General features: G+C 43.6%; 10 protein-coding genes across 10 annotated transcripts; 5 read left to right on the forward strand and 5 right to left on the reverse strand.

Annotated features, from left to right (window-relative positions):
* Positions 1 to 5,323: 5,323 nt before the first annotated feature.
* Positions 5,324 to 6,394, reverse strand: N7537_008348 (putative mitochondrial folate carrier protein Flx1; the record flags this gene model as incomplete). Its single annotated transcript, XM_056899403.1, has 3 exons — positions 5,324 to 5,913; positions 5,982 to 6,221; positions 6,385 to 6,394. 3 exons carry the CDS (start codon positions 6,392 to 6,394, stop codon positions 5,324 to 5,326), a joined length of 840 nt encoding a protein of 279 aa, XP_056751479.1.
* Positions 6,395 to 7,656: 1,262 nt separating this feature from the next.
* Positions 7,657 to 8,848, forward strand: N7537_008349 (U2 snRNP complex subunit HSH49; the record flags this gene model as incomplete). Its single annotated transcript, XM_056899404.1, has 3 exons — positions 7,657 to 7,676; positions 7,726 to 8,101; positions 8,168 to 8,848. 3 exons carry the CDS (start codon positions 7,657 to 7,659, stop codon positions 8,846 to 8,848), a joined length of 1,077 nt encoding a protein of 358 aa, XP_056751480.1.
* A 1,485-nt stretch (positions 8,849 to 10,333) lies between these two features.
* Positions 10,334 to 11,119, forward strand: N7537_008350 (uncharacterized protein; the record flags this gene model as incomplete). The annotated part of the gene is made up of 5 exons (XM_056899405.1): positions 10,334 to 10,376; positions 10,465 to 10,559; positions 10,646 to 10,669; positions 10,750 to 10,871; positions 10,948 to 11,119. 5 exons carry the CDS (start codon positions 10,334 to 10,336, stop codon positions 11,117 to 11,119), a joined length of 456 nt encoding a protein of 151 aa, XP_056751481.1.
* A 736-nt stretch (positions 11,120 to 11,855) lies between these two features.
* On the forward strand, positions 11,856 to 13,244 carry N7537_008351 (malate dehydrogenase; the record flags this gene model as incomplete). The annotated part of the gene is made up of 8 exons (XM_056899406.1): positions 11,856 to 11,892; positions 11,940 to 11,971; positions 12,027 to 12,137; positions 12,188 to 12,275; positions 12,341 to 12,718; positions 12,767 to 12,851; positions 12,904 to 13,048; positions 13,104 to 13,244. Exons 1-8 carry the CDS (start codon positions 11,880 to 11,882, stop codon positions 13,242 to 13,244), a joined length of 993 nt encoding a protein of 330 aa, XP_056751482.1. The 5' UTR covers positions 11,856 to 11,879.
* Positions 13,245 to 13,704: 460 nt separating this feature from the next.
* N7537_008352 (trafficking protein particle complex subunit) lies at positions 13,705 to 14,506 on the reverse strand (the record flags this gene model as incomplete). Its single annotated transcript, XM_056899407.1, has 4 exons — positions 13,705 to 13,836; positions 13,896 to 13,985; positions 14,081 to 14,198; positions 14,283 to 14,506. 4 exons carry the CDS (start codon positions 14,504 to 14,506, stop codon positions 13,705 to 13,707), a joined length of 564 nt encoding a protein of 187 aa, XP_056751483.1.
* A 427-nt stretch (positions 14,507 to 14,933) lies between these two features.
* Positions 14,934 to 16,868, reverse strand: N7537_008353 (uncharacterized protein; the record flags this gene model as incomplete). Its single annotated transcript, XM_056899408.1, has 6 exons — positions 14,934 to 15,399; positions 15,453 to 15,678; positions 15,737 to 15,842; positions 15,911 to 16,227; positions 16,282 to 16,605; positions 16,736 to 16,868. The coding sequence occupies 6 exons, from the start codon at positions 16,866 to 16,868 to the stop codon at positions 14,934 to 14,936; spliced, it is 1,572 nt and encodes a 523-aa protein (XP_056751484.1).
* Positions 16,869 to 17,266: 398 nt separating this feature from the next.
* Positions 17,267 to 17,762, forward strand: N7537_008354 (DUF2423 domain-containing protein; the record flags this gene model as incomplete). The annotated part of the gene is made up of 3 exons (XM_056899409.1): positions 17,267 to 17,450; positions 17,508 to 17,543; positions 17,629 to 17,762. 3 exons carry the CDS (start codon positions 17,267 to 17,269, stop codon positions 17,760 to 17,762), a joined length of 354 nt encoding a protein of 117 aa, XP_056751485.1.
* Positions 17,763 to 18,304: 542 nt separating this feature from the next.
* las21 (mannose-ethanolamine phosphotransferase LAS21) lies at positions 18,305 to 21,308 on the forward strand (the record flags this gene model as incomplete). Its single annotated transcript, XM_056899410.1, has 7 exons — positions 18,305 to 18,501; positions 18,565 to 18,609; positions 18,673 to 18,961; positions 19,029 to 19,156; positions 19,212 to 19,582; positions 19,681 to 20,685; positions 20,767 to 21,308. The coding sequence occupies 7 exons, from the start codon at positions 18,305 to 18,307 to the stop codon at positions 21,306 to 21,308; spliced, it is 2,577 nt and encodes an 858-aa protein (XP_056751486.1).
* Positions 21,309 to 21,435: 127 nt separating this feature from the next.
* N7537_008356 (uncharacterized protein) lies at positions 21,436 to 22,041 on the reverse strand (the record flags this gene model as incomplete). Its single annotated transcript, XM_056899411.1, has 2 exons — positions 21,436 to 21,790; positions 21,863 to 22,041. 2 exons carry the CDS (start codon positions 22,039 to 22,041, stop codon positions 21,436 to 21,438), a joined length of 534 nt encoding a protein of 177 aa, XP_056751487.1.
* Positions 22,042 to 22,848: 807 nt separating this feature from the next.
* N7537_008357 (putative meiosis protein MEI2) lies at positions 22,849 to 25,728 on the reverse strand (the record flags this gene model as incomplete). Its single annotated transcript, XM_056899412.1, has 14 exons — positions 22,849 to 23,054; positions 23,106 to 23,208; positions 23,272 to 23,351; positions 23,404 to 23,447; positions 23,505 to 23,533; positions 23,586 to 23,603; positions 23,660 to 23,690; positions 23,748 to 23,766; positions 23,819 to 23,885; positions 23,949 to 23,984; positions 24,041 to 24,277; positions 24,345 to 24,776; positions 24,831 to 25,527; positions 25,595 to 25,728. 14 exons carry the CDS (start codon positions 25,726 to 25,728, stop codon positions 22,849 to 22,851), a joined length of 2,133 nt encoding a protein of 710 aa, XP_056751488.1.
* Between the last annotated feature and the right edge of the window lie 487 nt (positions 25,729 to 26,215).

A 26,215-nucleotide genomic window follows, 5' to 3' on the forward strand; every position in this document is an offset into this window, starting at 1 on the left:
AAAGATAGTAATTAGGTAGTAAAAAGCTATCTTTTCGCTAAATATTAGATTAACCTAATATAGCTTTTATCTATTTTTATTATTTTTTAATAAGATTATAAGTAGTAATATAATTTAAGAGTAATTCCTAATAAATCTATAATAGAAATTATAAAATCCTAAGAATATTTAGATATTTTAATAGGACTTAAGAATCTCCTATAAAGCGATATTAGTAACCTAATAAGGGTCTATTAAAACGCCTTTTAAAGATATAATAAACCCTAAGAAGTCGATTTAATTTTAATAGAAGATATATTTACTAAGCTTAGTATAGAGGCCTACTTTCTATAATTATTTTATTATTTAGTAAAGATAATTTATATATAATTCCTAGTCTAAAGAGAATATAAAGATATTATTAAGATATACTATTAAAAAGGTATTAAAAATATTATAAAGCGCTATATAAATATAATTTTAAAAGATTATTAGAGCGTTTATAAGACTAAAAGATATAATTATATATTTATAATATTTATAGTAGGTTTAAAATATAGTTTTCTACTTATTACCTTTTTTAATATAGATTTAATAATAGGCGTTTTAAATATCGATCTTACTAAAGATCTTAAAGCTAGAAAGCTAGTCTAAAATCTCTAAAATAAGAGATAATAAATACTAATTTTTAACTAAAATCTTACTAAATCCCTAGTAATCGATATAGAGTTATAAGTTCCTATTAGACTTTAATATAAATAAGATAAAGGCCTTAATAAGGCTTTTAGATTTATAGATTCGACTATTTTAAAGGTTTTTATTAGGATATTTTTATAACTCTATAAACTCCTTTTATAATAAGGGATATATAGGACTAAATAGGATCTTTACTTCTAGAGTTAGGTCGATAATATAATTATATTTATTTAAAGAAAGTAAGGTTTTTAAATTTTAGGATAAAAAGAAGTCTTAAAATTATATTAATTTAGTAAGTAATTAGTAATATTCTAGCGATACTTTAGTAATATTATAATTAATAGATAGCTATACTTCTTTAAATAGTTTAATTATAGCGAAAATATATATAAAGTTATAGATTTTCTTAGTAAAGTAGGCTAAAGATAGAATTTTAATAAAAGATATTCTAAACTATTAAAGGCTATTTTATTTTATAATATAGATATTAAGATTATAAATTATTATTATAGAGAGAAAAATAAAGCTTTTAGAGAGTTAAGAGGTCTTAATCGATTACTATATAGATATAAATAAATCGATAGATAGTATCTTTTAAATTAATAGTATAGAGAAGAGATATAGAAAGTTTTATTTAATTAAGTTTATATCTCTTAATAAATTAGAAGTTTATAAGATTAACTTTAGCTTTATTATTAAGATTTATATAGATTTTAAGATTATTTTAGATAATAATCGAAAGATAAAGCTAAGTTCTAGTTCCTATTATAAAAAAAGATAGAGAGATATAGAAGTTATTTTATCTCGCTATTATTTTCTTATAGGGCTAATTATATTATTATAATTATTTAGTCTTTAGAAGGGTTTAAATATTTATTAAAGTAGTACTTTTTACTCCTATAATTAAAATATTAATTATATTTCCTATTATCTTTAATAAGGTTTAGACGTTTATCTAATAGTATATCTTTATCTCTTTTAGATTTAGATTTCTCTATAAATTTAGACTTTTAGAAGTTTTAATTAAAGTTTCTTTTTTATAATATATTTTTAGTAATTTTAATATATTTCTATTTATAATTCGACTATAATTTTTTAAGATCTTAAAAATAATATATAATATTAATTATATCTTTTTAGATTTTAAAGAATTTAATAATATAATAGCGGATTTTATTTTAAAAGTTATATAGAAATTTTATAAAAAAGGAAAGAGCTCTCTTTTTTTTTACTATTTTTAGAAAATAATATTCTAATATATCGAAATATATATAAAATTCTTAGAGATCTTTATCTCTCTATTAATATATTTTCTTAAATTAGCTTATTATCTTAGATTCTAAAATAGCTATATTCTTAATAAAAAGTTAAGATCTAGTTTTTAAAATAAAGCTAGTCTTTTTTAAGATTTTATAGTAGAACTAATATCTTTTTATTAATATATCTATATTATCTTTATCTATAAATTATATTTATATTACTAAATACTCTAAGAATCTAGATCCGATCGTTATAATAGCGCTTTAGTATTCTTTTAAATTATTATTATAGGTTTAAGAGCTATTCTTAGTATTACTATAAGATATAATTAAGGGTAAATATAGGTATACTCTTAAGTTTAATTTCTTAGTCTTTACTAGAGGTATTATATATATTTTAGTAAGGGCTTATTAAGGGTTTATTTAAGGTTCGGCCTATAAACTAAGATCTAAGAGTCTTAACCTAATCCTAGAGGTTCTTAAGTCTCTATAGCTTCTTTATAGTAGCTTAAGTCGTTATAAGATTTATATTAAAGTCGGTAATTAGTTTAATTAGATTAGCCTAGAAAATAGCTTTATTAGGGGGTATTTCTCTAGTAATTTAGGGAGGGTTCGGTATCTCTTTTATAGTAGGAGTAGAGCGGGTTCTTAATACTATTCTCCTAGATAATCGAAGAAAAAGAAATAGAATTATTAAAAGATACTTTATAAGTTAACGTATTTAGTAAGCGAGTAGCTACTATAAGCGAGTAGCTACCCTAACTAAAAACGCGTCTATAAATTAGTACTTAGTTAATTTAACTACCTACTATACTACTAATACGCTCTTAATCCTCTAGAAATTTAATAGAGTAAGAGGGTAGGATCTTATTAGCTATCTAGGCTTTTAAAAATAGAGATATTAGCTCTATTTCTCTTACTACGTATATATTTAATATCCCGCGTATAACTCTCCGCCGCCGAATTAATAGAGTATAATACCGCGTAATTTTATACGCTAATTGCTCGAAATTGACTAAAATTAAAGAGGAGTCTCTTTAAAAATAGATTCTCTCTATAGATCTACGTAGAGCGGCCCCTCGGCCCTCTATAGTACGAGAAATAGTAGATCTTCTTCTTTAAAAGCGTAGAACTACCCTAGTTCTTTCGGTTAGCGAAAAATAGATATTTAACTATATAAAACGGTATCCTCTCCTTTCCTCCTAATTCTCGAAACGATATAATTACGAGCGCGCGAAATATAAAGACCCTAAAATTATTTAAGGGTAGTTTAATCTTATTTAAAAAACTATCCTTTAATTTAGGATCGACCCTAACGATATCTATAACTTCGATAAGACCGGCTTTATAATAGGATTAACTATAACTATAAAGGTTATTATAAGGAGTAAATACTATAGTTAGAGGCCGGTTTTATAACCTAGAAATTAAGAGTAGATAACTATTATTAAGTATACGAATACTTCTAGCTAGGCCCTTCCTCTATATATAGTTTTTAAAGGTAAAGTCTTTATTAAATTATAGTTCGATAGCCTCCTAGAGGATTAGCGCTTCGAAGTTAGTCCTAATAGCTAGACCTCCGATAAAATTAGCCTTCGTTAGCTCGAAAAGCTCTTTATTTCGACTACTTCTTTATATACGAAGGGGGGGTATCGACTTTTAATACTTAATAGCTATAAAAGTTATTTAATACTTTAATTTAATAAAATTTATAAGTAAAATAAAGTAATACTAATCTATATACTAGTATATTTATCTTATCTATTATAACCTCTAGATATTAGTTATTTTATAGTATTAAAACGTATATATAGTCGGATAGTTAAAATTAAGATATAGAACGGGATTAACTATATTAATAAACTTAACTTCCTCGAAGTATACCCCTTTATACGAATTAAAGCCTTTAAATCGGAGACGATTAAAAATAGCTTTATAGTAGCCGGTTTAGTATTATTTAGACCTAACCGAGTAATCTTAAAGCTTAATATCTAGCTCCGAATATCTACCCCCCCTCTAAGTAGGGGGAGTAAATTAAGCTAGAATTTTACCCTAAAAACCCCCTTTATAAAGAAAGAACTATATCGATAGGCTTTATTAATTAAAGCTCTACTTTATATAAGATCTCGGAGCCCGCCTAGCCTATTAGATCGTATATTAAACTAGCTTATAAAGGGCTTCCGTCTTATAATATAACGTACTATCTTACTCGCTAACGAAAATAAGGAATTACGCGCCGCTAACGAGAAGTAGAAACAAAAACGTACTAGATCCCGAAGGTATATACCTATAGAAGAAGGCCTCTTAGTTTAAGAAGCCTCTATATTAATTATATAGCAATAGGAAGCAACTAAAGTACCTCCCCCGGCCCCGGTATACCTAGAGAATCGGCTATTTAGCCACGTACGCGGCCCCCCCAGGGGTATAGAATATATAGGAAGCTAGGATATAGAAGAGAGATATGTCTAGATAGATAATGATTTTAGTTTATTCAATTTAATAGAGTTTTGGTTAACGTATATATATTTAAATTAGTAGGTTTTAGTTAGGGTGGCCACTCGCTTATAGTAGCTACTCGCTTACCGAATACGTTAGGGTAGGTACCTATTAATTAGGTAGGAGAAGGTAATAAAATAGGTAGTTCTAAAAGTTAAAGACTATTTCTTAAAGAACCGTTAGGTTTCCTCTATATAGTCTAATTTATATATAGTCTCCCTATATTAATAGCGGGAGGAAATATAATACGTAGAGCGGGGTCCCGTAATTATAGGGAACCCTTCTCGGAAGGATAGGGAAATATAGGCGATCCCCCTCCGGAGAGGTCAAACCTCCTATAGGCCTAAGGCACCAATCTAGGAATAGCCTCACGTCTGGTTATATCGTAACAAGTAGGTAGTTGAAGAAATAGTGGTTAAATTAATTGACGCGTTTTAGATAGGGTAGACCACTCGTATATGAAATACGTTGTAAATTTTATTAAATTAAGGCGTTAAATAACTTCTATAGCCGTCGAGTATTAAAAACTAATACCCCCCCTTTTGGACGTAAAGAAGTACTAGGAATAAAGAGCTTCTTAAGCTAACAAAGTCTAATTTTATCAGCTATTAGGACTAACTTCGAAGCGCTAATCCTCTAGGAGGTAATAAGATCGGAATATTTGTGTAGCTCTTTATATACAATGCAAACTACAGAATCATCTAGATCATCATAAAGGGAGTTTGGTGATGGGGGGGCGCGCGTCGAAATGGAGACCCAACTGCATTCCATATGCATCCTATCGGGTTATAATGTAAATCGGCGAATACACAAATTAGGACATTCCTGTAAGCCCAATTAAAGGCAGGTAGTATCTGGTAAGATCAAATTGATACAATAAGGATGGGCAGAAATCAGTAGGAAGTATTCCATGGTTTTTGCGCCAGCCGAAATAGGTAGACCTTAGTATTCTCGTATACCAGGAAGGTCACCCACGTGCTTGGAAGGACCCGGAAGAGATTTGGACCAAGACCCTTATAGAAACCCGCAATCCCCTCTTGAGCCCATAACTGGGAAAAAACATCAATGGCCCCACGGTAGATCAGGTGGGCCTCATAAGTTTGCAACCGGGACCTAATTACTTGGTAAGGATACGTCACACTGCCAGCGAAGATTTTTGATAGACTGGAGATGACCAAAAAATCAACATTACCCAGTGCCCGCTCGGCGCCCAAATGGCTGCCCTCAATTGAGTCCATGGTATTCATCGACCGGAATCTGAAGTTTTTCAACTGCTCATATGCCATAAACTGAAGGGCACCATGGCTGACGCCAAATAGGGCTGGTATGAGACCTCGGTAAAAGCCGGGTATTCCTTCCACCTGGTATATCTGTTTGGCCCCGGATGCAAATGAAGAATACGCCCCTGGAGCATGCGATCCTGTTGACAACATGCGAGTTTTGATCACCCAGATTGGATTGGTGAGGACCGACGTAATAACGCCTATGGAGATTCACAGGTTAACTGAGGAACGGAGAAACGATGCTGAATTGGACATGATAGGTGCATACCCGCACTGCCAGATGCGAGAAGATAATCAGACGATGTGAGAATCTGCTCCCTCCCCTCGCGATAGGCTCGAATGGTATCCTTCAAGCTGCTGTAGCATAAAAAGTACAACGCCCAACTTGTGGAATTTCCGATAAGATTGGGGGTAAGTCCTCGGTAAAAAGCGACACAGCCACCCTCATGAGAGAAGATATTGCGAATGATTCGCAGTGAACCCCCAAATTGCGAAGATGATCGATCGACTACATATATGAAAACAGGGTTAGTCACTCTATAACCCAAGAGGAGCCAAGATAAAATTGAAGCTTGCCTTGTAGTCTCGTTTTGACCATGTCAAGAGGATGCAGAGACAGAGTTGACACAATTCCCGCTGTGAATCCTGCTACGGTCTCCACAAAGGATGACGAGAAGCCATCTTGACTAGTCATGAACCTGACTTAAGACGGAGATATGAAATTTGAACATCCAGAGATGGATGGAGACACAGGGGGAGAGTATACGGAGAATGATGTCAGAGCGGAGGAAGATAGAGAAAGATGAATAGTTATTCCAAGGACGTCGGAACATGTGACCGCTGAGTAACTCCGTACATAACTAGCCCCGGAGTTATAGTAACAGCACCGCGACACTCTAACCTCCTAATTTCTTTTGCATTTACACAAAGCTCAGTGTTTACTCTGAGATACCGCAGGGCTACAGCAGTTTAGTAGTTCCGTACCAAAGCGGACAAATATTCGGGCAAAGACTTAAAAATACAAAATCATCCAGCTTTCACAAGCTTTCAACAGTGGCGTCTAGATATTCAAACCCATAATCCCTCACAGAGGGAATAATCAAAAGGTTGTCCAAGAATATACTGGGCCATATCTATCCCATCCACATATCCCGCATCATTTCTCCAGTCAACATGTAGTTTACGCAAGAGGCGAGAACAATCTAGGTGTCAAGTTAGTCATAACAGCTGGAATCAAAGGAGTTTGAAACATACCTGAACAATGTGGGCTTGGGCTCGCTATAGGTGTAACCTGTTTTTTTTTTTTTTTGGTTAATTTATTGTGTTGGGAACGCCAGGTATATACATACCCAGATAGACGATCAGAGGCAAGTATCCGCTAGATGGTTATCGCCGGTCAGCTCGGAGGATGGCATGAAGGTGATATGAGGCTCACTAGTGGATCGCAACCCGAGAAATATCAATGACCTTTGAGACGCGCTCCTAAACAGATTAAAAAGAGAGAGTTAGAAACTCGGTCTCAAGGAGGACCGGGGTTACGACGAACCTTGGTCTCCTCGGAGAATTGAACCATTGCGAATATATGAGAGTGAAGTTAGGGAGGGTTCAAGGAGATTAAGGACAATAAATTGAAGTCGGTTCAAAGTCGATCCAAAGGAACAAGTGGGAGATGTGGTTGATAGATGAAGTGGAAACAGGGAGGATTTGCGGGATCAAAAGTTTTCGGGAAAGGTCACTGATCTTCCCTCAGCTCTCCGGCTTTCCTTCACTTCAACACTTTCACACCTCATTACCTCTCCACTTCCACCCACATTAGTCTACTTTGTTGGTCCAAAGTTTTACCAACAGGAATTTCACAGCCTATTCGTTTTACTTGGAACTTCAAGTCCTTTTCCTTTAGGGGGAGCTTTTCCCCCCCTCTCTCCAATTAATTCACCGGCGCCATGTCCAACGCAAGACATTGGTAAGACCCTCTTTCCTCACTATAGGCTCCTGATGCTAACTAACCCCAGGGAACAAGATAAAGAGGCAACCGTCTACATCGGAAACCTTGATGAACGGGTCTCAGATAGCCTAGTATGGGAGTTGATGCTGCAGGCTGGGCGTATCGTCAATGTCCATCTACCCAAAGACCGGGTCACGCAGTTACATCAGGGGTATGGATTTGTTGAGTTTATCAGCGAGGAGGATGCCGAATATGCATCAAAGATCATGAATGGAATCCGTCTCCATGGCAAGCCTATTCGTGTTAACAAGGCATCAGCCGATAAACAAAAGACTGTGGAAATTGGTGCAGAGCTGTTTGTGGGTAATCTTGATCCTATGGTTGCCGAGCAGGTTCTCTTTGATACATTCAGTCGCTTTGGCAATCTTGTCAATCCCCCTAAAGTGAGTTTTCCCCCAATATTAGTAAGGTGGACACCGTTAACGGTGTCTTTTTTTATTATTATATAGATTGCTCGTGATGACAGCAATCTGTCGAAGGGATACGGATTTGTTTCTTTTGCTGATTTCGAATCCTCGGACGCGGCCATCTCCAACATGAATGGCCAGTACCTGATGAACAAACAAGTTTCGGTGCAGTATGCGTACAAGAAGGATGGAAAAGGCGAGAGACATGGTGATGAAGCGGAGCGAATGTTGGCAGCCCAGGCTCGCAAACATAATGTACAGCCACCGACTCAGCAACCTTCGCAGTTCCCTGGCGCTCCCCCTGGTGTATCAGCAACGCCTGTTATGTCGAACGGCGACAGCTCTCGACCCTTGAGCACAGCCCCGCCACAAACACCCGATCTAGGCATGAATCGGGGTATGCCACCAGTTATGCCATACCAGAGTGCACCTCCTCCAATGCCCTACCAGACCGCTCCCCCTCCAAACCGACATGTTCCACCTCCCGTCCCTTCACTCAATACCCCACCCCCCGGGCTTCCAGCCCGACCTCCCCCCTCTCAAGCTGGCTACGGCGGCCCGCAATCCTTTTTGCCACCTGGATTCAGTGGTGCAGGTCAGCCGTCCTTCGTCCCACAGGCTGCAACTCCCCCTGGATTTGCGCCGCCTGGATTTGGACCTCCGGCTGGGGCCCCTTCATTGCCACCGGGATTCCAACAGCCCGGATACGGAAGCACTCGGTGATTCCCAGTGGCTTTCAGTACTTGAAAATCCATCTCTCTCACAAAAGCTATGCCCTGGTCACTATTCTCGTCACTACGGGAGGTGAAATTTCTTTCTTTCTTTCTTTCTTTTGACATGATTTGATGACCCAAGGACCAAACCGGTGGTCCGTGTGTTTGATCTTCTCTTGCGTGACTACCTCGAACATATTTAGCGCGGTGGGCGGACGGGGGTCTTGGATCATTGACGCTGACTGGTTGTTGGCAGCGCTGGTTGGTCATATGTAATATTAAGTGTCTATGTCTATTGGACACAGACAAAAACAGAAAGACTTGTTGTATTTTGATAGCACGTCAACTTAAAAGGTTTCAATTGCCAAGGATCATTCACAGACACAAGAGATCCACCGGCCGAAGTGGTAAACCGTAGTAACCAAGTGCTCCGATAGCAAAAATGAGATATTACTGGGCGAAAGCCGTGACCTTTTTGTACAGATTCTGCTAGCAAGATGTCCGCTCTGATAATGGCCAAGGAAACATGTTAGGATTGGCGACATGGTTGTAGGCTTATCACGAAAAAGAGACGAATTTGGGGTCCCTTGGCCGTCCGTCCGGCCCGATGTTATTCTTTGCAAATCGTTGCTCCGTGTATATCCGCCGTGCTTCATCAAAATTGACCTTTCGACTCTTCATAATTTTGATCACCTCGGTCTTTGCTCGTTGATCCAAGCCAGCCCTCGAATCCCCGTCTGCAAGATTGGCAGTAATGTCGAATTGTGACGAGCTTAGGCCGGCCTCGAGATCGGCGGTAAAACTTGAGGGAAGACGGTGATAGAGATAATCAGGCACTTGGACTAATGGTATCCATCGTGACCGAGTAAGGTATAACGCTATATTGAAATTAGAACCAAAGTTGTTATGAATGATTGCTTTGTTTCCGGTGGAGTTGGAAAGACATTTGACCTACCTGTCCCGCCGGTGATAACTGAAAAGAGTAAGAAATAAAAGAGAATGTAGGTCATAACGATGAGTGATACTGGTGAAGATTCCGGCGTGTAGTAACTAACAATAGTATAGAGCTTTGCGATATTGCGAGGTAAGGAGAAGTATTTCGCCAAAGAGCTAAGAGATGACTTGTCCCATCAGGCAATAAGCCGTTGATGAAGAAGGCATAGGAAGATTAGAGAGTTTGGAGGGGGCAACGTCAGCATCGCGTTCATATTATTGGCAGCCTGGAGGTCGCCGGAAGCTGTCAGATATGCCTCACCAACCAGGCAACGAGGGATGACATGATTCAGGTATTCAGGTATTAAGGCACCAAGGCATCACACTGAAACACCAAGGCACCAAGGCACCAATGCTATTCCTAAAGTAGCCGCCTTAGCGAGACCCCGTCGAATCTGAGGTCTTGGCATTCGAGACACACACAATTTGATCGACGTGAAGACGGTTTTGATAGCGACTTCGATCTTTCAATTCTCCAACTCAACATCCCCCTCTCATCACAATGGCCTCAAACATCTCCAACGATCTGGTCTGGCAGATCACCCGTATGTCCGATTTTCCGATTTTTTCCTTTCGAAATTTTATGTCATAGCTTTTGGAAACCGAACTCTAGCTCATCAACCTTTGGAATAGGCAACCAGAACTCCTTCCTGGTTAACCGCAACTCCGCCGGTGGCTTCCAGTTCTCCCGGGACCCCCTGAACCTGCTGAACAAGCACTCCTACAAGGTACGGGCCTCGGGAATTAGACGGGATGGATGATGCTCTCCAGGAATGCATGGCTAACGACGGGTCTCTCTTTTGGCGCATTATAGTATGCCGGTTATGCCAACAACAAGGTAATTATGCTCTACACTACTGGTGTTTCACTTTTTTTTTGAAGAAAAAAGATCTGTGGCGCTAACCATTATACCTTCAGGCTGTCGGTGTCCAGGCTACTGAGAACGGTGTTGCCGTGATCACCAAGAAGCCCAGCAACCCCCAGCAGCCCGCTCAGAACGTGGTCACTGTGACCTACGGTCCCAGCACCTCCACCCGCAAGTAAGTGGAATCCCCCCTCGAAGACATGGTGCATGTTGCTGTCACGACCCAGGGCTAATCATTATCTGCTCTTCAGGATCTACAAGGGTGTTGCCGACAAGACTGCTAAGAACAACTACCGTGCTGATCTCCGCGAGGAGGCCGTCGCCCGTGTCAGCGCTGTCCGCCGCTCCCAGCTCCCCAAGAAGGATACTCCTGCCCAGAAGCCCCGTGGCGCTAAGGCCCGCAAGGCTGAGGAGTCCGAGTAAATTTGTCTCGAGATGAGGCTGAATTGTGGACTATGAAGGATCGGGGATTTTGGGGGAGGAGACTTGATAGGCGTATGTAAAACGCCATGCTGGACTTGGGACCCATGTAATCTAGCAGTCTTGCTCCGAGGACAGAAAAACAAAACAAAACATCAGTGTCCTCTCTGAGACCTAAAGAAAAAGAAAACAGAGGATAATTCCTGTTAATCGGAACGGAAAAGAAATCAGCCAAGGGTATAGTAAAAATTGATTGACAACCGACTGGTCGGCCCGGGCCACAATGTCCGGTCTATAAGAATATTATAGTCCGCCTTTTCCCGATATGACAACCCGGTAGCCCGGGGAAGTTTGGAACAATTCACGTTGAGGGGACGAGAATTGCCGGAAGAGTCTGGAGAAAGGTCAAGTATTATAGAGAGATGAGAGTATGGGGATTGAAGGATTCTATTGAGATATAGTACAGGTATGGCCAAATATGAGCGAAATATAAGCCAAATATAAGCCAAATAGAGCGAAATAGAGCGAAATCAAGTAAAATCAAGTAAAATCGAGGTGAATAAGGTGAATAAGGTGAATAAAGCTGAACATCGTCACTTCACATGCCGACATAAAACACTCCAGACTGAGTATTCCGGGGTTGCCCCTCTCCAGCACTTGCCCCTCTTATAAATCGGCCGGTCCCCTCTTCAAGCTTCTTTCCTCCCCCATATTCCCCCTTCTTCTCCCCTCTCTCTTTACACACATACACACATAATTCATCATGGTCAAAGCTGGTATGTTATTCGGTTGTTTTGTCCATCATTTGCTGATTTGTTATTAGTTGTTCTCGGAGCTGCTGGTGGCATTGGCCAGGTATGCCCCCTAACTCATCAGGTCTCTTACGAGCCTCAACTAATCCACCATCTAGCCTCTCTCCCTTTTGCTGAAGGCGTCCCCTCTTGTTGATGACCTTGCCCTCTATGATGTTGTCAACACCCCCGGTGTGGCTGCGGATCTCTCTCACATCTCCTCGGTCGCCGTATGTATGCTCCGAAGCATCGCGAATAAGCCTGCTAACAAATGGACTAGAAAATCACTGGTTACCTCCCCAAGGATGATGGATTGAAGCTCGCTCTGACCGGTGCTGACGTTGTTGTCATCCCCGCCGGCATTCCCCGTTAGTAGATCCGCAGATCGGGATATGGTGTTTGGTGTTTTGCTAACGTCCAGGGTGACACCTAGGCAAGCCCGGTATGACCCGTGATGACCTTTTCAAGGTCAATGCCGGAATTGTGAAGGGTCTCGTCGAGAGCATCGCCGAGTTTGCTCCCAAGGCTTTCATCCTCGTTATCTCCAACCCTGTTAACTCTACCGTCCCTATCGCCGCCGAGGTCCTCAAGGCGGCCGGTGTCTTCGACCCCAAGCGTCTGTTCGGTGTGACCACCCTGGACGTCGTTCGTGCCGAGACCTTCACCCAGGAGTTCTCCGGCGTGAAGAACGCTGCTGATGCCACCGTTCCCGTTATTGGTGGCCACTCTGGCGAGACTATTGTTCCTCTGTTCAGCAAGGTTTCCCCCAGCTTCCAGATCCCTGCTGACCGTTACGATGCTCTTGTCAACCGTATGTGAACAGTCCTTTCTGTGGGAAGCATTTGCTGATATTTCACAGGTGTCCAATTCGGAGGTGACGAGGTCGTCAAGGCCAAGGATGGTGCTGGTTCCGCTACTCTGTCTATGGCCTTTGCCGGTTTCAGGTATGTTTCATCCCGCTAACCCGGGACTACCACGGTCACTGACAAATACTAGATTCGCCGAGGCTGTCATCAAGGCTGCCAAGGGTGAAAAGGGCATCGTTGAGCCTACTTTCGTCTACCTGCCCGGTGTTGCTGGCGGTGATGAGATTGCCAAGGCCACCGGTCTTGAGTTCTTCTCCACTCCCGTGGAACTTGGTGTAAGTCTTCAATTTTCCAGTGTGTTAAGACAACTAACTGACATACTCGATCCAGCCCAACGGTGCTGAGAAGGCCATCAACATTCTTGACGGTGTGACCGAGCAGGAGAAGAAGCTCCTTGAGGCTTGCATCAAGGGACTTCAGGGTAACATCGAGAAGGGCGTTGAGTTCGCCAAGAACTCTGCACCAAAGTAAGGCATCCTCCCCTGGTATGTTGTCCACCGCGTATATCGGGTGGGTCTCTTTGTGTCGGTAGACTTCTCGCTAGTTTCTCCACGACTGCGATGACACTGGAAAATGGCAGAGCGTTGCTAATCAATCTTCTCCCGGAAAGATAGGCTTTAAATGCGTGACCACGAGTTTATGAACAATGAGCAGACACAAGTAGTGTACGGTCCGAAATCAGATGGTTAGGTTGGACACAAATATAGTAACCAACCTGCGAATGGAAAGAAGTACAGGTTTTACCGTTCATATTTGCGCGTTTGCAGTATCCTGTCTCATGTAGCCAAGAGACTTTGGAATGATCCAAGACCCTTGCAGTAAATTCAAGGAACCACCAGGTCTTTGCAAGATGGAACTGTCATGTCATAGAGTAGGCGTAAATTGGTTGAGCAACAGGCTAGCCCAGGCCGAGGCGCAACCATATTCATGTTCAAGGCCGAGGCTGGAGAGTTTTGATCTGGAAAGTTGCACCTGGTAGATCCGAGGTCTCGGCCTGCACGGTGGTGTTGATACCCAAATTGGCTAACGCACCCCGGATGATACCACAAGGAAACCAGAGGTACTAGGTCAATCTATAAGCCAAGATATCCGCATTGATTAGGCAAAGGGGTTAATGCTTACTGCCTGCGCCATGGAGATTGCTTCACTCCGTACCGCCATGCTCATCCTACCAAATGGCCGGAACGCGCTGTCGGTCAAAACATAGACACCCTATTGATTGTCGACATTAGTTTTATTGGACATTTCCATGCAAGTGTAGCCATGTCGCATCCCCCCGACCACAATGCTCTCTGTATTGCACATACCCGATGGTTCGTTTTCAAATTATCCACCTGTTTCTTGAATAGGACCGTCCACAGATCCTTGCAGAGAAACTTGATCACATCGAGATTATCGGTAAATCGAGGACGATCTCGGGCGAAGCTATAGAGATCGATACAGGGTTAGCGTGCCGTAGGACAGCAAGGGAAAAGCAAAGGGGCTGCAAAAGAAGATGCTCGTGCTTACCGCTCCGCGAGGCCTTGCCCAACACGATAACCCAGAGACTCTAGACGAAAGAATGTCGTCTCTCTAACCTCTTCATCTTCGGTTTCTTTTCCCTCGGTCGCAAGTTCCTTTGCCATACGCTCGGCCATTGGCACCAATTCTATGAGTAGAAAGTCGAAGCATGAGGAGCTGAAGACGCGGGCGTTTGGATCGGTGTTTAATGGGGAAGTTGAATCGAATGACATTATGAAGAGTCAAATGTGACCAAATTCAAGGTTTAAATGAGCAAGGGATCCGGGTGATGTACGAAATGAGGGCGTGTTGATGGTCGGGACTTGAAAATGGGGGAGTTGGGGGAGTTGGGGAGTCGGGGGAGTTGGGGAGTCTAAGCTAACTCCCCAGGCCGGAATCCACCTGATATTGGCCTCTTGATCTATACAAGAAAATATAAACACTTTATGTATTGTGTGTTATTTAAAAATAAGAGTAATAGTCAATATATTTCCAGGCTAATTGACTGGTCAAAACTAGAATGATACAATCCCTCCTAGATACATAGCCACTTGTGATATCTTGAAGACTCCCCCCCGCCGGAAACTCCATGGAAATATGCGACTGATGTTTTTGGTCCTCAACTTGACAAAAGCTTGAGTAGAATAAAAAAATCCGAATTCACGGTGGGTATGACCTGCCATTCAGAGGGCTGTTGGCAGGCGCGATATGGTACTCCTGACGAGAAAAGGCTCGGGATGGTAGACTTGAAGCTAGTCTTTTAGGAGGTGGAGCAGGAGACTCTTCATCTTCATCACCGCTTTCAGTCAGGTCGATGACCTGAGCAATTGGTCGCTTTTTGCTGGACATGCGCATTGCGGAGGACGGGGTTGATGCCTCTCGTGACTGAGACTGTGACTGCGCAGGTGTTCGCTCCAGGGCAACGTTTAGGAGTCCCGGTTCCTGTTTTACAACGGGCATCCCTGGTTCGCTGATCTCGATCAAGTCGTCATCGTCATCTGACGCGGGAGTCATCCCTCCCAATTTTGTCGCGTCGGAGTCAGTGGGGCTTGACCAGACACCATCAGGTTCAACGGTGACTTGATCGATGTCTGGTGACGTTGACTGAAGAATGTCATCAACATACCTATGCAATCAGTCAGGAAAATGAACAGATATGTCAAGGGGATATGGACTTACTGGTCAACTTGCAGAGACTCAAAGCTAGTCGATTTGGAACACACAGGGCACGTCCAAGTTGGAGCTTGTTTTTGCAATTCAAGGAATGAAGACGCATCGAAGCATTGGTTATGTGTGCAAACAATAGAGCGGCAAGGCACCTGTATACGAAGGGTAGATAGAGGGCATTTAAGCGACATGACACTTGATGTCGCGACAATGTCTGAGTCATTCGCGCGATTTTGCACTGTAGATCTAGATTAGCATAGCATAACCCAAGGAAGGGAAGTAGAAGGGGTTCTTACTTTCGCGTAATACTTGCTCCTTCGAGATGAGTTTCCGTGTCTTCAACTGCGAGATAAGATCATCAGTCGGATGCTGTTTCACGAGGTTGGCAAGCGCAAAGAACTTCTGTGCAAAAAGAGTTAGTCAATTGGTCTAACATCTACTCTACCGAGTCGAAACGGAATGGGCTCAACCTTTTGCGTCAATGCGTAAGTCATGACAATATTATTTGGATAATTGGGTTTTTTGCGGATCCAGTTGGTGACATCTGCAGGCTGTGTAGTCCCTGGCCTATTTTTTAAACCTCTGAGATTGGCTTTGACTTCATCGAGATTTACTTTGAGCTCCACCTGATGTGGAAATGCGATGTCCGACTTGGTGTATTGTGTCAGGCCTGAATCACCGGCGCAATAAACCATCACTCGAAGATTGGAGTCTGTTTGCAGCCTATAGGCAACTTGCTGAGATAGCACGACCTTCAGTTCAACGCTATCCCGTGTTTGTTCGCGAACTGGATAAAATTAGAGAGATGTCCAACAAGCTTCGAAAGAACATTATAACATACCTTTACATTCCACTATTGCAGTCAAAGGCTCCAGGATTGTGTAAAATGGACTCTCTTTGAAAATCAAAGGACCTGGAGATTTATGAGCGGCCGCTGGAGGTTTCATGAGAGGAGCACTCCCACCAGAGGAGTATGGGTGAGGTGACATGGAAACCCCAAGCGGTGCGGATCGAGACTGTGCAGGAGATTGAGAGACAGGCGATGGCTGGTATTGTGGTCGATTGGGTGATTGATACGGCACAGTGTTTGGGAAAGCAGTAGCGCGGATGCGCCTGGCCAGGGCATCGAAACTGACAGGGTCAGATTCCGCGAGGGATTCGATTCCTATTTCGTTGGTCAATGTACGGATTTCTATAAGAATGGGATGTGACACAAAAGAGTTGAAGAAAAGACTGGGAAACAAGCAGAGCATAGAATGAACAAGTCATAACAAGAGTCTGGAGAATTGACGAACTTTGAATAATGCGGAACTGTAGGGTTGCCTTCAACCCAGATACCTGGAGGCCCTCATACCTCAACAAGTCTTTTAGTTGTGGATTTGTGAGGGGCTTGATGAAGGCTGTCAGTGTTGCAACCTCTGACGACATGGTCGACATGACTGCTTCACAGATAAGAGGAGTGCGAAAGCAATCAAGGTGGACTTGGTTCAGGGTTCCTCGATAGGCAAGGGTCCGATTCAGCCAGGCCAATTGTAAGGGCTCTGCATCGATACATTTCTTGACTGGAGTGAAATTTGAGGGAAAGGCCACAAACCCCAAACACAGAAGGGTGAGGTCAAGTCGACAGAACCTCGGAGGTGAACCTTGGAAGTGCGGTCTCCGGATGACATAAGACGAGCCTATCGGGAAAAAAAAGTTGATTGTGTTATCAGTGACCATTTTATTTCCCACCCCGACATCAATTCATCAATTTTAACGTTATTGGCCTATATTCCTCAAATCTTGATACCCTTATTTACCTTGTTTATTTTCCCTTCTATCCTACAATGGCAAAAAGTGTCCGAGCCAGCGTTTCCAAGCGCAACAGAGCCAATCTGCGCAAGAAGGTCTTTGGCCCACTGGTCGATGCCAGAACCGAGAGACTCGCTGCCAAACTACAGGAGCTTGCATCACAGCCACGACCTGAAGCCCCCATGAAATCAAAGATGGACCTAGCCGAGGATGAGGCTGGTATGTATACTACCATCATTTTGCGAGGACACCGACTCACCTCATATTCTGTTTTAGCCAATGCAACCAAGGCCCAGACTGGTGACAGCGAAGGTTAGTCTATGGCAATTCATCTTTGAAATCGCGCCTGTTTTTTGTTTTTGCCTTGAACTAAAGAATGCTTACCTTCCTAATACAGAGATGGATATCGACACAATTAAGAGCTCCAAGAAGAAGCAGGCACGTGTGCAGAAGCGCAACCAGAAGCCTCGCAACTCGATTGTCTTCCAAAAACGTCTATCTACAGCCAAGAAGGGTCCCAAGAGGAAGTGAGGCGTGTGGCGAGTGAGGGGCAATGAATGGATTATTTGACGAAATGGTGTGGCGGAGAAGAAAACAAAAGGCGTTTGGGAGTCAACAATTACACCTGCGGTTCACGTACATATGTTTCATAGTCTGCACCTGATATACCATACCTTTCATCAAAGGCTTGAGATATTACTTGGATTTTGATCAGTGGGGGGGGGGTGGGAGGAAACAACCCTAATGTGGCCGGGGGGAGTCGATATAGGTTGCTCTAATTTCAAATCACCGACAAGCAACCCGAGTCAAGATTAATTAGCTCATTTATGCCTTCATCCAGTATTGTCAACCTTTCCTTCATGAATAGAGGGGGTTAAAGCGTGAAGTCGAGATATACGGAGTACAATCCTACAATCATACACAGTAAGACGAGAAGGCGGTGTGATGATGCGGTGTGGATCATAAACACGATTCTGCCTTTGGATTCCCCCGGACAGTTCGACATGTGCAGTTGATTTGAGGTTCTTGACATAAAAGTCGTCCTGAGCTATAACGCCAAGTCAATTTGAAAAATGGCGGGCTTTAGCAGCTGGACGACAGTCGTTGCCAATTTGCTGGTGCCTGTGGGCATACTCACCTTCTCCTCAGGATTCTTCCCTTATAAACCGCTGATCCCTGGATTAGCGACTTTTGATCAAACAGGCGAGAATACCACAGCACCTGCGGTCTTTGATAAAGTTATCTTCATGGTGGTCGATGCGCTAAGGAGGTATGGTTTGAAACAATTCACCTCGGAGATATCCCAGTAACTAATAAGGGTGTTCACATACAGCGACTTTGTATATTCGAACGACTCGGGTTTCTTGTTTACGCAGAGGTGTGTGTCACTTTGAAAATTCAACATTTGGTTGTTCGAAATCAGTAACTGATTTGATACTAGCTTGATCCGGTCCGGTGCTGCACTGCCATTCACTGCCCATGCGAGCGCTCCGACTGTTACAATGCCTCGATTAAAAGCCATTACAACTGGTTCAGTCCCGTCTTTCCTGGATGTTATTCTCAACATCGCAGAGTCAGATACCACATCAACACTGGCATACCAAGACACCTGGTTGGCGCAATTAAAGGCCACAGGAGGACGGCTTGTGATGTATGGGGACGACACCTGGCTCAAGCTCTTCCCGGGGATGTTTGACCGAGCTGATGGAACGACTAGCTTCTTCGTGTCGGTCAGTTGTACTTTAGGTGTTTTGTGTATCCGCAGTATTAGTATTGAAACTGAGATTCTTCTTGCAGGACTTCACGGAAGTAGATCATAATGTGACTCGACACGTTCCTAACGAGCTTGCCCAGGATGACTGGTCTGCTTTCATCATGCATTACCTGGGTCTGGATCACATAGGACATAAGGCTGGCCCGAAAAGGTAAATACAGCTCTCGGTCTTATTATTTAGCTGCTCTCTAATTTTCAACTCCCAGTCCTTTCATGATACCGAAACAGCATGAGATGGACTCTGTGGTGACTGAAATCTATACCGCAATGCGGCAACAAGACCATCTTCAATCCACACTGTTCGTGTTGTGCGGAGATCATGGCATGAATGAGGCTGGAAACCACGGCGGGTCCTCTGCTGGGGAAACATCCCCCGCGTTGCTTTTCATGTCACCCAAATTTGAAGCCTTAGGTGGCCGAAGAGAAAGCCCCATGGAACCGTCAGACGATATGCAGTACTACCGGACGGTTGAGCAAGCGGACATTGCTCCAACCTTGGCGGGGCTTCTTGGTATCCCAATTCCTTTAAACAGTCTTGGTGTATTCATTCCAGACTTTTTAGAAATGTGGGATCATGGTATGTGCTCTGTTCTTAGCCGGCCAAGCGAGAAAAAAAACAAAAAAAACAAAAAAACAAAAACAAAAAACAACCAGGAACTGACTCGGAAAAAACAGGTTCTCATAGACTTCAAATCTTATATCAAAATGCCGAGCAGCTGCTAAACACGTTGACAACTACATTCCCTGTAGCTACGTTTGGCCCCGATGGCACCACATCCTGTGCTTCAGGAGTTCTATCGGGTATTGAGGAGGCTCAATGTGCTTGGACTCGAGTCCAACAACTTCTCTCTACCAGGGATGAAGGAGATGATTCCTACGCTACCGCTGGTCCCGCTTTGTTGCAGTTCTTAAGGATTGCACAGGAGGTCATGAGCCGTACTGCTAGTAACTACGATGTCTCTAGACTCACCCTGGGCCTGTTGATCACCGGGGTTGCAGGCCTTCTTGTACTTCCGGCCACCTACAAGGAATGCACACGTCACGGATCTTCCGGGATGTTTTTGATGCTCATGATCATCACCTGTGGGATGATGATGTTTGCGAGTAGCTATGTGGAAGAAGAGCAACAGTTCTGGTATTGGATCTGCTCGGGATGGATGGTCTACCTGCATATCAAATCGCAATCGCAATCGCAATCGCAATCATCTGCAAAAACGACCTTACGCAACCGCTTTGGATCATTAATATATTGGTCTGACAAATGCATCATTCTTGTGCTCGCAATCACCCAGCGGCTCTTGCGACGATGGAACCAAACGGGACAGAAATTCGCGGCCGAGCCTGATATTGCTCGCACCTTCTTTACGCGCCATCCAGAAATCTTCTGGGGTCTTCTTATCCTCACGTACGTGGATGCTGGTCGTCATCTTCTCCGGAGTATACCGATCATTAGAATATTGAAGCTCGGTGCCTTAGCCCCTGCCGTGTTGGCCTTTACGTTCAAATTGCACTTTGTGACTTCGGAATCCCCCGAACTCCTCGATGGGACGTTCATCTCGCAAATCATGAAGGAATGGCCCTACAGTCTATCGTTGGTTTTACATGCCAGGCTTGTGTTTTGTGGACTTGCTCTCGTTGTCCTGCTGGCGCTCTTTGGGAAACGATCAAGAGTTCCCCGAGGTAAGCCCACACATGCTCTAGATTGCCTCTTCAGGTTGGAGTCGTTCCTAACCCACAACTTTTTTCTTCTTCTTTTTTTAGGACATGATACATTCCATGAAGCTCTGCACATCTTCTTAATGACGCAGTCCCGTGCCACTAACGTCCCCTTGTTCCTGCTTTTCCGAATTCAATCCGGCATTCTCTCTTCCATGAACCTCACAGGGATCGAAGTGACAATCACAACCTTGATCTTCCAATATATGACATTCTTCGCGTTTGGCGGCTCCAATGCAATCTCCTCTGTGGACCTTGCTAGTGGATATAACGGTATTGACAGCTACAGCGTGGTGCTAGTGGGGGTTCTCACCTTTGCGAGCAACTGGGCAGGACCTATTTGGTGGGCTTCACAGAGCCATCGTCTCCGACCGAAGAAACCAGAACAAGACCCTTCGGCACTATTGACCTTCCACGTTGCCATGTCCTTGATTTCGGTCATGGCCGCCTGTACAGCCCTCCGGACGCATCTCTTCATCTGGACTGTTTTCTCCCCCAAATATCTCTACAGTATGGCGTGGGCTACTGCCAATCATGTTGCTGTCAATTTATTGGGCGAGGTTATTTTCTCTCGATCTCGTTCATAAAACAATCTGTTTTAGTTTAGAAATACATGTCTGGACATCCCTTGTAATCCGAAACCCCGAAACCCGAAACCCGAAACCCCAAAACCCCAAAAACCAAAAGAACACTGTACGTAGAAGGGTATGAGATTCAAAATAAACCGCTGAACAAATCATCGATGGCGTTCTTCTTTTTCTTTTTCGTGGTTTTTGGGACGTCTTTAAGTTTTTCCGTGGACTTCTCTTTGACCTGGGAGACCATGGAGACTTTTGAGGCCTTGGAATCCGGTTGGGAGATCTTGACTGGGGCGAGTGGCACAGTGTCAATCCGACGAATGCGTTCCCCAAGATCTTCCTTTGCGACTGGAATAATCTTAGACTTGCTCACAGGTTGCACCTTCAGCTGATGACTGATCCCGGTGATTTTGGACAGTCGCGCCAATGCAGCTAACAGCACGATTCCCAGGGTAGAGAATTGGTTATCGGCAACGACAGTTGAAAAAGCGCTAAGAAAACAGTTAGTTCGTTTCAACTTGATATCTTTTTCTCTTTCTCTCTTTTTCTCTTTTTTTCCATACATGTAACATCTGGGGATCACGATGGCCAGGTGGGATTTTACCCCCGATCGGGCGAAATCCAATGTGGCGCGTTTCAAGATGGATAGCCATTTCCACCATTTGGTTCGACGATGCTGATTTTTGTTGCGATGGAAGATTAGATGCAACGTTGAATGGACTGCCAGGATTTCCTTGTCCATTGTGTTGTATGTTGTAGATGGAAAAGAAGAGAAAAGTGGGGTTTCCGGTTTTGCTATCTCCTCTCTCTCTATATTTTCTCTCTACTCTCTACTCTCTACTCTCTACTACATACCATATAGCAATAAAAATATTTCATTTGACTAACTCCATCCCCGAAATTTTTTTTTGAATTTTCCGGATTTTCAAAAAGAAAAAAAGGAAATAGAAAAAGCAGAAAAAGCAGAAAACGCAGAAAACGCAGAAAAGAGGCAATTAATGGCACAATTCCGAAATGAAAAAGTTGAACTTCTTCTCGAAATATGCAATACAAAGGCAAATGTCATCAGCAGAGCGAGCAAGGATGCCCATTCTGAGAGACTGTAGATGCCTCTGATTCCCTCTGTAGAGGAATATTTGGGGAAATAAAGATCCAGATCGAAGAAAGAGACGTAGGAAGAGCCTCTTGGAAACCCAGAAATCAAGAATGCGAGGTATGTTTCAGTATCCAGAGATTTCGGGGGTTTCGAACAGGAAAAGAAGGCAGTGAATGTCAAACAAAGCCTGGGGGTGTCCCAGAACCTGGCCATGCCGAGAGTCTTGTCAACGGCAGTGTGACGTTCATTCCTTAACTATCGAGCATCTTGCTGTTGATTTTTGATTTTTGATTTTTTGGGGGGGGGGGGGGGGTTCGGTTTGATTTCATCTGGTCTGGGGTAAGGCTCAGTTGAATATTTCGAAAATGATTCGCGATTCAACACATATGCGGGAAGTTGGTGACATTGGCAAGACCTTAGAAACCGATCTTATTGCAGGTAAGCCCACAAGGCTTACTTTCTTGGTGAGATGAATTGACGGTCCTCTGCCCGCATCGAAGAAAATTCGCCATGGGCATGCTGGGCTGATCGTCCACCAGAATGCCGGGGAGTGCGGATTGATCCTCGACCTCGCGGAGTCTGGCTGAAGGACTGCGATTGGGGCCGCGTACGGTTGGTGTGAGGTGTAGTGGGAGGTCGGTTTCGAGGTGCAAAGAGGCCTGTGAAAGGGTCAGAACATGCCCACAAGCCAGTATCGTACTCTTTCTTACCTTGCTGAGTAGTGCTAGCAACTGAACGACGGAGCTTACTGGCATCATTGGGACTGGGAAAAGCTGCTTCGGTGCCCGCGCGGGGGCCGTCGATATGGAAGAGCTATATTCAGTCAATACCGGTACCGGAATGGGACAAAAGAAAAAGAAGAAGGATTAAACTCACTCGAGGTCGCTCTTCGTGAGGACGGGTCATAACATTACTGTTTCGGAACTTGTTCACCAGAGCCTCCTTCCCTTGGAGTGCTATTGAAACTGGTTAGACATCATTCCAATTGACCATGGATGGGACACAAACTGGCGTAAGAAATCTCTGCTCTCTTCTCGGAAATGCAGTCGGGCCTGTGATTGTCTCGAGTCAGCGAACGTGCAGTTTTCTGGGGAAGTTTAGGCACATACCAAGTCTTGCCCTGTCGAGAGTGCACAAGCTAATGGAAACTGGTAAGTACATGTCACACACTGACACATGGTATAACTCACATCCACAATATCAATTGCCTATATATTATGTTAGTAAAATATCAGATGAAAGTAGAGCCAGCAAAAACACTCACATCACCAAAGTTCATGAACGCATAACCAACGCTAGAAGGACAAAGGGTAAGTAACATCGAAAGCCAACAATAAGCAATCAGAACTTACTTGCAACGATGGATAAAATCTGTGGATCGAATTAGCCTGAACAAAAGAATAAATCATGGAGAAGCACTTACCCATGCGCAGGTAGACGAAGTCATACTTCCCATGGCTGGACTCGTCAAGGATGCTCTTCAACTGGTCCTATTGAATAATCAGATCGAATTCGCATTGATGGTTTCCACAAGAAGATGGAGATAACCATACCGATGTTATCTTGTTGGGAATGTTGCGGATCATGACCTGTAACGAGACAGTATGTGAGAAATCAGTCTTGCAGCAGATGTGTGAAGACTTACAGTGCTGCGAACATCTAGCCCTTGCCTGATTCGGTCGAGATTAATAGCATGCTCTGCGCTCGTCTGACCCTCCTCAAGAGCCGGAGAAACGTCGACCTTCTCATCGACCTCAGTCTCCTTGGACACGAGGTGATACGGCGTAACGGGGCTCTGAGGGGAGCCAAAGCTGGTAGTTCGAAGATGAGACAAAACGGGAATCTCTTCCTGTGCATCAATAGAGACATTGAAACGAAGACTCTGCAAAAACCCAATGTTAGCATTCCGCTTTCAAAGAACACAAAAGCAAGGGAGAGAAAAAAAATACTTCGAGCTTGAACCCATTGAGACATGAAAAAGCATAAGCCGCGTGACGCCTGTTGAAATATTCAACTTGGTATCGACTCATGTTAGTTCCATTCCCAGCAAGCTTGCAAGAACGCGGGGTCCCAAGGGAAGTGACGACCTGTCGAACAACATCGTCCATAGGTTCCATGAGCCACTGGTTTGGGATGGTGTACACAGAAAGCAGGAATGCACCATCCTGATTAACAGTGAAAGGGGAATTAGCTTCGTTTTTTCCCTTGAACTTAGCAATATCTTTGCAATTGGCAGGCATGACGCGCCATGCAGGACGAGTTTGGCGAATTTTGTTCATGGCGTGGATAGCCTCTCGAAGGTCACCAAACGAAAACGAGAACACGCCCTGAGTCTCAACGTGCTTGAGACAAACATCCTCAAGGGAGGGGTATTCGTCAATCTTAATAGAGTCAGCTTTGGTCTATCCCATGAGCAGGTTAGTATTACGACTTACGGGAAACATCATAACAATCGAGCGGTGGGCGGTGTCGACAGGGACATTGCGCACGATAAAGCTTCGATGCTTTTCAGTAACATCATGAGTTCCACCGGAGAGGGATTGTGAAGACAGTATGGTTGTACCAGAGGCGCGAGCGGCTTGGTTACCGCGGGAAATATGGGTCAATGCGTTGGCAGAGGCAGCGGCATCTCTAACTGTGGAATCCTGGGTGGTTGCGAGCAAGCTAGATATAAAATCCGGGGTCGAGTTGTATTCATAAGTGATATCTTCACGCGATGGTGAGTACTGAGCGTTGGCAATACTTGTCTGAACAGGAGAGAGCAGATACTGAGATGCTCCCAGGCGCGCCTGAGTATGAGTCGAAGAACGAGGCGAGTATGTCATGTAATCCAGCGACCGAGATGCCTGGGCATGGGAAGGCGAGTATAGCATTCCACCAGGACCAGGGTTTGTGGGAGACACATGAGGTGAAACAGACGGGACCTGGGATTGTCCGATGACAGTGTGAGTCGCGTTAATTGTGCGAGTCAGGCGAGGAGAAACAGATGAGTACTGGTACTGAGTGTTTGCCTGATCAAGGGTAGCGGGCGCTGGATAGGCATAGCCAGTAGCAGAGCCTACAGTGGTGGTTTGAGATGAAGGAATACTAGGCGCAGACCCTGTCTCATTGGACCAACCAGCAAACGGATCACTGTTAGGCGCGTCAAACGTATTAGGGCTTTGGTCGTCAATATATAAAACAGTAACAATTATCTTACCCAGTTGGACGGATTGTCTCTGTTCCAGGGAACGAAACAGGGTTCTCTCGGTGAGTGAAAGTTTCATACCCCATCGGATTGAATGCAGTAAGCTGCTCCGATGGCGATCCTCGAGTTGGAGAAGACTTCTCCATGTTCAATCCTGAAGTAATGAGGAGGTGAGCAGAGAAGCAACAATCGTGTTAAAAAGACAAGTCCACATACAATGTAGCAAGTTGTTTGACCTATTCAGCAAGGGGCGCGATGTAGCGAGGGTAAGAGAAATAGTTCGAGGAGAAAAAAAAGGGAAGGTAGAGCAGGCCTTTTATATCTCACGGCCGAGTCACACTTGTAGCAGCGCGCGTTAAGCCGGCCAAAGGGGGAAATTGCAAACCGCAAAACGACTCATCCCCGTCGAACGGACCGAAACAAGGGAATGAACAGCCCGTTGAGCGCGCGTCGCAGCATATATCTAGTCCCGGGGGGTCCAAATGGCAACAAGTCGAAGGGCTGCTTAGCCAGTTGAGCGCGTGTCGTAGCATATACCTAGTCACCAGGCAGGCTAGGTGTAGAGTTCTCTATCTGCCTTCAACCTCATAGTGTCTCCGATATGCTCTCATACTGAGCCTTATGGAATGACTC

Source organism: Penicillium hordei, assembly GCF_028827395.1.
Source record: "Penicillium hordei strain IBT 12815 chromosome Unknown utg000004l_segment0_segment0, whole genome shotgun sequence".
NCBI classification, from domain to species: Eukaryota; Fungi; Ascomycota; class Eurotiomycetes; order Eurotiales; family Aspergillaceae; genus Penicillium; species Penicillium hordei.